Source organism: Amborella trichopoda, chromosome 4, assembly GCF_054954075.1.
Source record: "Amborella trichopoda isolate Santa Cruz 75 chromosome 4, AtrichopodaSantaCruz75HAP2 v2.0, whole genome shotgun sequence".
Taxonomy (NCBI): domain Eukaryota; kingdom Viridiplantae; phylum Streptophyta; class Magnoliopsida; order Amborellales; family Amborellaceae; genus Amborella; species Amborella trichopoda.
The window spans coordinates 54,461,654-54,476,146 of NC_142339.1; the positions used below are offsets into that span (position 1 = coordinate 54,461,654).

The 14,493-nt window shown below is 35.5% G+C and overlaps 1 protein-coding gene across 1 annotated transcript; it reads left to right on the top strand.

Annotated features, from left to right (window-relative positions):
- The first annotated feature begins 5,438 nt into the window (after window positions 1-5,438).
- Window positions 5,439-6,877, top strand: LOC18421995 (senescence-associated family protein (DUF581)). The gene is made up of 2 exons (XM_006826918.4): window positions 5,439-5,870; window positions 6,536-6,877. The coding sequence occupies exons 1-2, from the start codon at window positions 5,602-5,604 to the stop codon at window positions 6,687-6,689; spliced, it is 423 nt and encodes a 140-aa protein (XP_006826981.1). The 5' UTR covers window positions 5,439-5,601; the 3' UTR covers window positions 6,690-6,877.
- The last annotated feature ends 7,616 nt before the right edge of the window (window positions 6,878-14,493 follow it).

The window sequence follows — 14,493 nt, forward strand, 5'->3', positions numbered from 1 at the left end:
AAATGCAAGTTTAGTAATGATAGGAGCAGAAGCGAGGAAGTAGTTAAGATTAACGGTCAAAAAATACCAAAAAGAGCGAACTTTCGATGTCTTTGGTCTATAACACAGGAAAATTGAGAGATTGAGGAAGATTTTGTACATAGATTTAGAGTTCAGTGGGTGAATTGGAGATGTGCAACATGAAGTTTACGCGATCGCCACATGCCAATGAAGCTAAGGGTCAAGTTCTATAGGATAGTTGAAAGATCAGTTTTGCTCTATGTGGCAGAATGTTGGGCAGTCAAAAAACAATATATCCATATAATGAGTGTAGCGGAGATGAGAATGTTGATATGGATGAGTGATAAGATAAAAAAGGATAGAATTCAAAATAAATACATTCGAAAAAATTTAAGTGTAGTAGCAATAGGCAATAAGATGATATAGAGTAGACTTAAATGGTATCGCCATGTGTGGCGTAAATCCAGTATAACACCTATTAGGTAGTGTGAGTTAATTCAAGTAAAAGGCTAAAGGAGTGTAAAAGATAGGCCCAGGACATTTTTGAAAATAGTGAAAAAATATATGAAAATTTATAACCTCATTAAAAGTATGACCCTTAATAGAGTAGAGTAGCATCACATGATTATTGTAGCCAACTCCAATTAATTAAAAAAAACTTTGACAACGACGACGAACATCTCTCTCCCCATAATAGGATTCCCTTAGTAGGGCGTGTAAATATTTGGGCAGCAAAGCAAAATAAAAAAATAATCTCTCTCATGCTTGCGCGGATGCACATGCTTGCATATGGTGTATTTTCCTGGCTTCATGGAAATATTATCAGGCCATTTATTCAGGCACACGCATGTGTTTGTGGTAACCCTTACTTTTTCAATAATCAAATACCCTTCAAGCTCATGGTATCTGTCCTAGTTTCATGATAATGTTGAGTATATCTGTCCTAGTTGCATTTCCTTTAATCACTGCAATGTCACTACAAGTCCGAGTTGCTCTTTCCATAATATCAGATTGATTTAGGGATACTTTGTTTGCATAATTGAGTTTTAAAACATGATTCCCCACCGTAAAGCGAGGTCACTAGGATTCTAATTGGTATTAACTCGAGATGAAATTAGATTAGAGATATTCTTAGGGAGTAACAAATCTCCTTCAGCCACGTTTTTTTCTATAAGAAAAAAAACTGCTCTTTACCATACTATTTGGGAAAGGAGGAGAATTTTTTCCAAGACTTAGTAGTCAACTTCCAATTCTGTATATGGCGATACACGTGTAAATAAATTTTTCCTAATCAATCAGACATTTAAAAAACAAAGGCTCGCACGAACTTGGACATTAAAGTTTTAATCATCATTTATGATTATTATAGTCTCTTCTCGGGATGGGTATCATAAATTTTTTAATATCTACCAAAAATGGTCCCAAATTTTTGGAGAAGTCCAAATTGCTCTTGTTTTTTTGATTGGTCCCTCTCATCACGCAGTATATGAGCTGGATTGGAGAGGAGTCCCCGTTCCCAACACAAAGCACAGGGGACACGGCACTGAAACTTGAACCCTCGGTTATTACTACTTTCATTATCGATATAAAACCCAAACCGAATGAAATGAAATTTCACTATTAGTATTGTCGATACTGTTATCACAACGACATATGAAACTTATAAGGGGCGAAATGAAAATGAAATTAGGGGCGGCAATGGGTCAGGCTTGGCTAGACCCGGACTCGAACCCGAATAGTATTCATATCTAGGTTTTAGATCTCGACCTAACTTTTTTAAGTCAAAAATTTAGAAAATCGGATCTACCAATCTGATCCCGGGTCTGGACCACCCCGAAATGAAGTGAGGTGAAATGTTAGTAGGCTATTGTTATCACCTAAGTCATGTGAATAAGATTTTAGAGGCGCACCTTTATGCCTCACCATGGTGGGGAACAAAAAACAATGCGAAATGAAATGAATCGAATCTCCAACGCCACATTGTATGGCTTCTTACTTCTCTCTCTAATCGAATAACCACACAGAAAAGCTACACGCCATTGGCTCTCTCTCTCTCTCTCTCTCTCTCTAGCCCAGAAAGCTCCACGCCATTGGCTCTCACTCTCTCTCATGCCCACAGATTCTATGTCCCACTCTCTCTCTCTCCCCACTTTTCTCACAGATTCCATGCCTGCCCACTCAAAACACACAAGGAATTTGTTAGTGGAGAGAGAGAAGGAGAGGGCATTTTAAGGTCTAGATATGAGTGAGAGAGAAAGAGGCAATAACATTTAGATATGACCATTATGCCCTTGCACTTTATTTTATTCGAGGTCATACTGTATCTTCCACATATCTCTGAGAATCACCTATTCTTGCTATTTTAATGCCTTTGCCACTCTGCTTCCCTCCGTCACAGACCCTCACCCTCTCTTTATATACAGCCCACGCTCTAAACACTCAAATTTAAGCCCCCCTCAAAAATTTCATTAATAGAGGTTGTTTTGATCCTCAAATATCTTTAAATTGATCATCAAGATGCACGTACATTAGAAAGAAAAAATGGATTTCAAGTTTTGGAAATAGTGCATCTTGCAACGTGTTTTTGGACCGTCAATTTTTAAGATTTTGAAGTTGTCATAGATCTGTTCGATCTACCGTCTTTTTTAAGCTTTAAATTTTATAATTAAATATAAAAATATATTTTAAGGCTATCACAAATATTTTCAGTATTGAAACCATTTAAATATGGAAAAAGCTTAAATAGAGCCGAGGTTTTAATCAATCAAATTAGAGCCTACCTCAAAAATCTCAATGGAAGAGGTTGTTTTGATGCCTCAAATTGATCGGCTCGACATCAAGAAGTATGGAGATGAGAAAAAAATGGATTTCAAGCTTTGGAAATAGTGTATTTTGTAATGAATTTTTCGATCGTCAATTTTCAAGATTTTCAAGTTTTCATAGATATGTCGATCTGCACTATTTTTTAAGCTTTAAATTTTATAAATAAAGATAAAAATATATTTTAAGTCTATCACAAAGATTTTTAGCATTGAAATCATATTTCTCGATACTATTTGAAGGTGCGGCTCTAATTCGATTGTTTAGAGCTTAGGCTCTATACAAACCACAACCTTTAAATATAGCCTCTAATTTGATCGTTTGGAGCCTCAGCTCTATGCAAACCCCACTCTTATTACAAATGGAGGGCAGTTTAGGCTTTCTCTAGAAATAAAACAAATTCCAATCATTTCCTTATAGTGGTTTCTCACTCTACCTCTCATTTTACAGAGAAGGTACAGGAAAAAGGAAAACAACATTAAAAGATAAAAAAAAGCATTAAAAGCTACAAACTGGTTGGTTGTTGGGACTTGGGGGTGACGCATGATTTAGCATCTCTTTTTTCCATTCTTTCTTTTTTTTTTTTTTCATTTTTCTCTTTTCTTTTGTTTTTCTTTTTTTTTCCCTTCTTACTTGTATAGTGAGAAGAACGGTATTTATTTTGCTTTTCATGCCCTTAAATTTCAATAACCCAAACAAGTAAAAAAATGTAAATCGAAGTCAGATCGAGATCAAAAGGTGGGTGATTTTTGTTTGAAGAACCCCGACATCACCTCAATTCTCCCTATTTTTTTCTTTATTAGTTATATGCTCTGAATCGATGATTCTGACTTGAATTTCCAAGGAAGAGAATCCAACTACTTTTTTTTTTTTTCATTACTAAGTGATGCATTTGAACTCCTATTCCTTAGTACCACGAGTGTTTCAAAAACGGGGCGATCGGATTGGCAAATCGGTGTGGTTCTCCTTGTGGGATTCGGTCTCTAAAAAAATCAAATAATAATTTTAGATTTGAAAATCAAATCATTATTTTAGTTTTAATAAGGTGAGGTTTATAAAAAGTGCCTTCCGTTTTCTTTTTTGTTGTGTTTGGGTAGATGAGCCGAGAAAGGGTCATCTGCCTATGATAGGAGTAGAATTCAAGACGCGGTTGTAGCACCCGCCACCCTGACCAATATGCTATAAACTAAAATCCTCCATTGCCCAGGAGCACTCACCCTCTTTATATTGTAGAAGTAAGGCACACCTCTAAATTTTGTTTGGAGATGTAGCTTTGGTATCGAAAATCTTTTGAGGCTCGAAAATATATCTATATCCCTTGTTATAAAATTTAGATTTTCAAAAATGGTATAGATCAAGTAGATCTATAAACACTTGATAATATTAAAAATAGACTACCCAGATAATCTGTTACAATATGCATTATGACAGTTTTTTCTCTATATTTATATATTTCGATGTTGAGATGATTAATTGGAGAGTTTTCCAACATGGAAATACTCTCTTTTAGAGGAATTTTGATATGCACTTTACTTTAATGATAAAAAGTTGATGCTTTATATAAACTTTTTCTTTTTAAGCGCAGGTCAAAAACTAAAACCTTAATAAGAAACGACATTTTATATAAAATTGCAAAACTCTATACTATACAAGTAATGTGCGCCTCAACAATCACGTAAAAAAATAGTGTCTTAAAATTAGAAAACCTTCTAATTGATCATCTTGTTCTCGAGATATATAAATATAAAAAAAAAAAAATTTAAAATTAATGCACATTATGATAGGTTATGATAGGAGTTCTATTATATAATACCACTTTATGCAAACTTTAGCTGGTTAGATTTTCATTGATTTGCCTCCTTATACTATAGAAATAGGGTACACTTCTCAATTTTGTCTGGAGATGCAGCCTTGGTATCAGAAACCTTACCATAGCTTGAAAATCTATATTGGACCCTAGTTATAAAATTGAAAATTAAAGAAAATGGTATATATTGAACATATCGGTAAACAATTGAAAATAGACTATTCAAATAATTTGTTGCAAGATACACTATTGTTAAACTTATAATTTTTTTTTTTTTTTTAATGCTTATATATCTCGAGGGTGAATTGATCAATTAGAAGGCTTTCTAACCTCCAGAACGCTCTTTTCTACCATGTTTTGTGGTGCTCTTTATTTCTACAATATAAGGTCGCAACCTTACGTGAAATCCCATCATAAATAACTAATCATAGATTTGGAAAACCGGGAGAGACGGTAGCTCGTTCGCGCTGCCCCCACTCACATGCTAGGGCTGACGTCATGCGTCCAACCAATGCGTCACCGTCACTTTAAATATTTTAGGCCCTTTTAATTTTGAGTGGGTCCCTCAATAATTGACACCCAATTATGCAAGCAACTCGACACCTGCTTTGACGCCCTCCAATAACCGGCCCAACCGGTCGCATGTGTGCTGCCACCTGTACGGACCCCAAGTGGTGGGAGTGATGAATTTGCCTCGAGAAAAGAGATTAATCTGACGTGTAATGGGACCCATAATCCAACGGCCCAGATTTGACTACTAGATTCCTCCCCTTCTGTTTATCAAGGCCTCTTCATACCCTCGCTCGAGACCCTTCCCCTCTTCGCCACTGAAAATCTCGCCGGAAACGTTTTTCTCCCCGGTAATTTGATTTTCCGGCCGAAGGCTAAGGCTAAGGCTAAGGCTGACGTTTTTTTGAAGTTCTATTTTTTCCTTGCGTTAGTAAGGGTTTTGTGGTTTTTTGTTTTCTCGGGATATGTTGCTCGGAAAGAGGCCTCGTCCGGTAAAAAGAACGACGAGCATGACCGAATTTACGGTTGATATTGGCTCGGAGGTTCCTCCGAGCGATGCGGACGGTCCGATTCATGTGCCGGAGCTATTTGAGGGTGCACGCTATCCGGCGATCGCTTCACCTAGGAACCACCGTAGATTTTCGGGTAATTTTATCGAGACGGCCCATTTCTTGCAGTGTTGTACACTTTGTAAACGTAGATTGGGACCTGGAAGAGACATATACATGTACAGGTAATTTCTCTTCCCTATTCTCTTTGAATACTTTGTTGTTTCAAAATTATGATTTTTTGTTGATTGGTTTTTATCTGGTTATTGTTGAGATTGGGAGCTGAAAATTTACAACTTTATAGCTTTGTATCATAGTTTAAGACTTAGGGTTTTGGACTCTGAGTTTAGGGTCTTTATGTGTGTGGCGTTTGTCATAAAAGGTTACTTTTTTTTGGTTTTTTTTTTTCCAATGAAAACTGGATTGGATTCAGAAGGTTCACATGTGATACTTTGTTAGAGAGAGAGAGAGAGAGAGAGAGAGAGTTGGTGTTTTGGTTCCTCAGAGAGAGAGAGAGAGAGAGTCCAGAAATTGATTTGGGTTTTGCTAAATCTTTGCTCTGGCCAGAGAGAGAGAGAGAGAGAGTTCAGAAATTGATTTGGGTTTTGCTAAATCACTGTTCTGCCCAGAGAGAGAGATAGAGAGATTTTTTTTTTTGACAAATGAGAGAGAGTTTAAGCTGGTAAACGTTGCAACTTTTCGATGACAAATTGCTCTGGGTTTTTTTAGTACAGATCCTTAAAATACCATTTCATTTTTCTACTTTCAGTAGATTTCTATGATATTATAAATAACTAAATAAACAATACTTTCAGGCTTTTGATTGTTGATGTCTTGGTATTTTTTGCAGGGGTGATAGTGCCTTTTGTAGTTTAGAGTGTAGGCAACAACAAATGAACATTGACGAGAGAAAGGAGAAATGCGCTCTCTCCTCCATGAAAAATGAAGCTCCATCTTCTGCAGCTGAAGCTTCGAGCAATGGCGAAACAGTTGCTGCTGCCTAGGCATCTGTTACATATAATCAAACCCCTCTCTCTCTCACTATTCATCTTTCTCTATCTACCCCTCTTTCTCTCTCTATCTACGAGGGGTTATGTAATCTGGGGTACCTACCTGAGGTTCATATCGAAGAAAAACGACCCATGTACTGCTTTTGCCCGTTATAAATATGAGAATTGCAGAGTTAATGACCTCTCTTTTATCCGTTTTTTTTTTCTTTTTCTTGGGTTTTGGAGGGATGGAAAAAAAGGAAAGGAGGGATGCTTTTTTGTTTTGGTTCACAGGGAAAGTTTTTGTGAAACAGAGGAAAGTGCAGTCTCTCTCTCTCATCGTCGTAATTGGTGAGTGACTGCCGCTGTGTTTCACTGTTTGCTTCCAACAACCATGGAAACCAGGTGAAGCTGTGTTTCACTGTTTGTTTCCAATGACCATGGAAACCAGGTGAAATCATGGAAGACCTGGATCAGTCAACTCTCTCCCCCTTCTATTGACTATGGAAACCAAGTGAAATCATGGGACTAAAATTCGTAAATAAACTCTCTCTCCTCTCTAAAATGCCCTTCATTCAAAAAATTCAAGGACCCCTATCCTCTTGCATTTGACTTCCTTAGAACCTAGATTCGTGAGAAGCTTTATGGAACATTAATTGGAATTGTATACCATGCCACCATTTATACAAAGTTACCGAGTCGAATTACTCCCGACCAAGATGTAAATTAGATGATTTAGGCCTGTTACAAGAGTCAAGAATTTTTTAAAAAATTTTTGAGTTAAGTTAATAACACTCTTTCAATGATCCAATTTGAAATCTAGTGGATAAGAGCGATTGTGACCTTCTTGTACCAAAAGTAAATAGTATATTTGTATATGTTTCTAAACTAATTTACATTTATAATTAGTCTTTAATTATTGCTTGTATTTTATCAAATTGATCTAAAAAGTCATAAGTCTCGCATTTTCAAATAGCATTATATTTTCTTTTGAAAATGACTATTTGAACTACTTATAATTTTTGTTTCCCATAAATATTAGGGGTTATTTTAAAATGTGCGGTTTATATGGAGCCTAGGCTCTAAACAATCAAATTAGAGCCTACCTTCGAATAGTGTCGAGAAATGTGGTTTCAATACTGGAAATCTTTATGATAGCCTTAGAATATATTTTCAGCTTTATTTATGAAGTTTAAACCTTCAAAAATAGCATAGATCGACAAATCTATGAAAACTCGAAAATATACGGTCCAAAAATGTGTTATAAAATATACTGCTTCTAAAACTTGAAATCCTTTTTATTTCTCATGTCCATGTATTTTCATATCAAGATGATCAACTTGAAGATATTTAGACATCAAAACAACCTCTTCTAGTGAAATTTTTGAGGTAGACTCTAATTTGATCCTTGGCTCTATATAAACTTTTCCATATTTTAAAATAAAGTCGTTTAAAAAATTTTAACTTTTAGAAAATTTAACATTGTATGCATGAGGAAGTATTGGATTTGTAGTCCTCCGTTGGAGAATGAAGAAGAAAAAATAATGGTTAGATATGAAGATACCAATAATGCTTAAATATGAAGATACGCTCTTTTAATATGTCCGGAGAAGCAAGATGAGAGGAAGGCTTGCACTTGTTTAGGTTAAGGGGCTTGAGGTACATTTTCACCTCTCTTAACCATGTGTGCTCATGGCTCGTCATAGTTTTTACACACTCGCTTGTTCGAAGAGTGTCTTTTTTTAGTTGTTTGTCGTCTGAGCCTCTACATTGCTTGTTTAGGCGGACAAATAGCAAATCACATGTACAATTGATCACCATTTGGAATCCGAAAAGTCGCCAAGAAACAATGTCACTACTATTGAATATTCAGTTTCATACGAATTTGTAAAGGGTGCCTTTTGTATAGAGCCTAGGCGCTAAACAATCAAATTAGAGCTTACCTTCAAATAGTATCAAGAAATATGGTTTCAATATTAAAAGTCCTTGTGATAGCTTTCAAATATATTTTCATATTTATTTATAAATTTAAAGCTTACAAAATAGTGTAGATCCACATATCTATGAAAACTTGAAAATCTTGAAAATTGATGGTCCAAAAATGCGTTACAAAATATAATATTTTCAAAACATGCAGTGCATTTTTTTCTCATATCCATACATCTTGATATCGAGATGATTAATTTGAAGATATTTGGGCATCGAAACAACCTCTACTGGTGAAAGTTTTGAGGTAAGCTCAAATTTGATTGTTTAGAGCCTCAGCTCTATATAAACTTTTCCCATTTGTAAATGATGAACCCCTTTTTTGACTATTGAAATTGACAAACAAGAGTTGGAACTCTTCGGTTTTTCAAGTGCATTAAATAGATGGATTTTGGGTGAAGGTGAAAAGACACTTTTTTTCTCTATATATGGACTCATTGTTATGAACTACACTATGAAGTTGTAGGAGAGAGTAATCGAACAACAACTAAAACATGAAACAGGTGTATCAAAAAATCAATTCAATTTTATGTCAGGAAGGTCAATGATTTAGGCCGTTTTCCTAATTAAAAAACTGATTGGGAAATTTAGGGAGAAGAAAAAGACATTCACTTGGTCTTTATTGATTTAGAGAAAGCCTACAATAGGATACCTAGAGATTTAATTTGATAGATGTTGAAAAAAAAAGTGGTCTCCGGAGGCTAGATTAAAAGAATGAGAGATATGCACGAGGAAGTATTAACTAGTGTGAGGAAAACTAGTGGAAAGATAAGTGAGTTTTTATTGACAATAGGCCCATATCAGGGGTCAGCGTTGAGCCTATATCTCTTTGTTTTGATTATAAACGAGTTAACTAAGCGCCTACAAGATGAGATACCATAGTGTATATTGTTCGAAGATGACATAATTTTGATCGATGAGACTAGAAGCAACGTCAATATAAAGTTAAAACTTTGGAGGGATACTCTAAAATCTAAAGCTTTTAAAACTAACCGAACTGAGATAGAATATATGAAATACAAGTTTATCAATAATTGAAGTAGAAACGAAGAAGTAGTTAAGATCAATGGCAAAGAAATATATAAAAGAAACTATTTCTTATATCTTGGACCAATAATCCAAGAAAATAGAGAAATTGAGGAAGATGTCTCATGTAAGATTAAAGATGAGTGGGTGAAGTGGAGATATACAACAGGAATTTTTTGTGATTGCCACATACCAATGAATCTGAAAGGGAAATTCTATAGAACAGTTTGTCATACTAGCTTTGTTTTATGGGACGACATGTTGGACGGTCAAAAAACAATATACTCATAAGATGAGTGTAGCTGAGATGATGATGATGAGATGGATAAGTGACATGATAAGAAACAAATACATTCGAGAGAACTTAGGTGTGGCTTCAATAATGAGATAAGATGAGGGAAAATAGACTTAGGTGGGTTGGCCACATGCAACATAAGCCCAATACAACACGGATTAGAAGGTGCAATTTAGTTCTATAGAAAGCTCTAAAAGGGCAAGAAGAAGGCTCTAAAAGGGCAAGAAAATGACTAAAAGGACAGATGAAAGTAGTGAGAAAAGATATATAGATTATGGTCTTACTAAGAGTATGATCGTTGATAGAGCAGAATAGAATAATAAAAGTAATGTAACTGAGCTCAAATAATCAGGTACGCAATTTTGCATATAGTTTTCAGACCCTTTATCTCGTTCGAATTGCCTCTCTCTAGAAATTGCAAATTTGGCATATTGTAATTTATATTAGTAAGGGAAAAATAATATCATGTGATGTCATAATTTTCATGCCTGAAAATAGAAAATTTATTTATCCATGTATTACTCCTTCAAAGTATTTGTGAAATCAATCTGCTCTATTTCACCCACCAACTTCTACAATTAATCAAATTATCGTGAAACAAAACTCTTAGCAGTTGTACATTAAATAAAGAAAAAGCTAAAAAAAAAAAATCTTAGATTAAAGCAAGAAGGGTGCGGTTTGTATAGAGCCTAGGTTCTAAACAATCAAATTAGAGCCTACCTTCAAATAGTGTCGAGAAATATGGTTCTAATATTCGAAATCTTTGTAATAGCTTTAAAATATATTTTCATCTTTATTTATAAATTTTAAAGCTTAAAAAATAGTGTAGATCGACAGATCTATGAAAATCTTGAAAATTGACGGTCAAAAAATACGTCACAAAATACACTATTTCCAAAAATTGAAATCTATTTTTTTCTAATGTATGTGCATCATGATGTCGAGATGATCAATTTGAAGATATTTGGGAATCAAAACAATGTCTTCTAGTGAAATATTTGAGATAGGCTCTAATTTGATTGTTTAAAGCCTCAGCTCTATATAAACTTTTCGAACCTAAGGGGCAGGTGTTGGAATAAGTGGACCACTTTGGTTGTTCCATCAGTGAGTGTTTAACTATTACCCTTTCCTCCAAATGTGGTTTGGATTTATGGGCAAATTGTCATTCACTGTTGAATTTCAATGCTTGTTCCAATTAGAGGTAGGGGCAAAGAAAAGGATTGGCTTGGATGGTATGTGGCAAATAGTTGTTTTAAGGGTCCCACCTTCCATTTCATAAGGAAATGGAGTTGGAGGAATTTTGTCTCCCATCAATAAGTGAGAGCCCTTCTCTCTCGCACACACACACACAATCAAGAAAGAGTGCCCCTCTCTCACACACACACACAATCAAGAAAGAGTGCCCCTCTCTCACACACACACATAATCAAGAAAGAGTGCCCCTCTCTCACGCGCATACACACAAACAAGTGGGAGTGGCCCTTCTGTCTCTCTAATCAAGTGAGGATGGTGCATCTCTCTCTCTCTCTAATCAAGTAAGAGTGGCTCTCTCTCTTTCATCCCAATTGGGTGGCCCTTCATGAATCTCTCTCGACCAAAGTAGGTATGACCATTCCCTACCCCTCTTTCTCTCTCTCTCTCACTTTGGGTGCCTTTCCATCTCTCTCTAATATTTAAAATGCATTACAATTCTTATGAAATCTCTCTAAAAATGAAGCTAAGCATGACATATTTATTGGTCAATGTCTTGCACTTCCAAATGAGGTGGCATATTTATTGCGAGTGAATAATGCATTGCAGTCTTTTGTTTCTCTCTCTTTTTCGATGTAGAATAATAATAAGTTACCCTAGATTATCTAGATTTTCCTAGCCATGGGTTTGGTTCAGTGTTGCTTTCAACGCCCCATACTTTATTAGCTTCCCCCTTTCTCTTTTTTTTTACAACTTTTTTCAAACGAGGTGGCATATTTATTGTGAGTGAATAATGAATGCAGCATTCCTATCTTTTGCTTCTCTCTCTTTTTCCATCCAGAATAATGACCTAAACTAGATTACAGTTTCCTAGCCATGGGTTTGGTTCGGTGTTGCTTTCAATGCCCCATACTTTATTTCCTTCCCCCTTTCTCTTTATTTTTCCAACTTTCCTCTCTTTTAAAAAAGATGTTATTCTTAAATTAGGGTTTCTTGGCCAATGGCTTGGTTCCTTAGTGCCCCTCAAAGGCCACTACAGGGCAAAGGGTTTGTCTCCCCGGTCTCCCCATCCTTGTCTCGTGATGGGGAACCATGGTAATGAATTATGTAATTAAAACAGGACTGGCACCCAAACCTATGAACTTTAATCTATGAAATAATTGAAAAAGTATATCGATTAACAATATTGTTAAAGTTGGTACAGTATAGATCTTGCATTTAACAAGTACCAACTTGTGATGATCTCATCTTTTCATTAAAGCCACTGTTTTAGTGTTGTAAATTCATCTTCTCTTTTCTTAATAAGGAAATCACCCTCCTTTGGGATATGACCCTGAGATCACTTTAGATGGGGACATATCAAAAGTAAGAGTACTGTCTAATCACTAGTGTGTGTAGGATTCAGGTGAATTGGGGTGAACCCACGTGTCAACGTGTTGGAGCCCATGATCTCGCACCCACCCAATATACTATGGTTCACGCAAGCTTTTTATGCTTCCATAAGCCATAAAACTTATACACTTCCCTTATCTAAACTTCCATTCCAAATAGACGGCTGAGATGATCCAATCATAATGTTACGTCTCCCTACTATTCATTTTTAATTTTTTATTTATAAATTATTTTGACACGAAATTTTAGACATCCGCTCCTCTATTAAACTCCCACCTATAAAAATATATATAAAAATATTTTTAATAAAATAAAATGATCAAAATATCCTTAAAAATTTTAAGGTATTTTAATCATTATATTTTATTAAAAATTTCTTTTTAATATTTTTTTAATGTGTGCCTTATCGAGATGATGGCACGTCCCAAATTTCAAATTCATATAATTTGTTGAAGGGCCATCTAAAAATGAAACTAGGTGCAAGGTTCCATTCTTTCCATTTGAGTGTAGTATACTATGGCCCATATTGTCATGGTAGCATTATGGCCTTAAGGGTTATGAGCCTTCAATCAGTGAATTTAAAATTTTGGGATGTACAACTGCATTAGTGGGAAAAGATTCTAGGTCAGCCTCCATACTGCAGCGTTGGCAAGGGCCCTAGGGGTTTTATGCGGCACCAAGTTCTCACCTTTCAGGTCATAAAAGAATTATTTGTGCTCTAAATATGTTCCAAATCCATAGGATGGGTGGTCATACCTAGTTTATTTTTTTAACACAAAAAAAAAAAAAGGTTTTGTTTTCAATCAAATTACTTCTTACGAATAAAAAATCATCATCATCATCTGAACCTTATCTCAATTATTTAAAGTCGGTTGCGTAAATCATCATCACTTGAGCTTTATCCCAACTATTTAAGGTGCAACCGCATCATCACTTGAACCTTATCCCAACTATTTAAGGTGCAACCGGCTGCACGAATCATGTTTCGTCATTCCGCTCTAAAGATTTCATTAAGTTTCCTAAATTAGGGTTTATGCTGGATTAGGTTTTTAGGGTTTGAAATCTTCTAATGGCTTTTAGATGTCGGGCTGTTTGGCAATTCGATCATGAGAGGGTAAAAAAGAGGTCTATTTATATGTAAAATGTAGTCAAAAATTAGAAGGCGGCTAATCTGAGCCACTCCCGAGCTAACATGTGGCTGCACTGCACCTCGTGGCGCTAGATTTCCCATTCCTGTGCCGTATTTTGTGGCGCAATCAACTAGTTAGATAAGCTTAGTTGCTATTTCTAATGATATTTACTTGCTATTTCTAATAAAAATCACGTACAGTTTCTGAAATATTTTGCAACCAATTCACTGTAAAACCTGCTTTTTTTTTTTTAGCAATTGGATTTCCTAAGCTTTGGATTTATGGGATTTAGGGAATATTTGGCTGGATTAACCTAAACTAACTATGGTCCACTATGGTCTATTGTGTACTAAGCTAGTATGGTCTCTAGAGATGGAAGTGGGTTACTCTAAAGTTGTTTTCTATGGTCTGCGGATCATATTTTCTACCTTAGGATCTAGGAATTCAAGGAAAAGATCAATTTAAAACTAGGTTCTCCATATTTGTCTCTCTCTCTGGAGCACCTTGGCCTTCTAGGCACAAGTGTGAAGCAAAGAAATAGGTACTTGAGAGTAAATGAATGAAATTTAATAAGACTTAGAACTAATGGTGATCACCCCATCAGGTTCATCGGCACATTGATTCCCATCTTATCTCAGCCTCTTGTCTAGGATTTTTTGCATCTAGCTAAATGATATTGAATGGAAATGAATTTGACTTTTACCTTGAGTTCATTTCTCCTTTGGCTTTTCTAATGCAAGAGTAGGATTTCCTAATAAATCTAAGGATTTGGGTTGAAATGGATTTTAAGTTCAAAGGG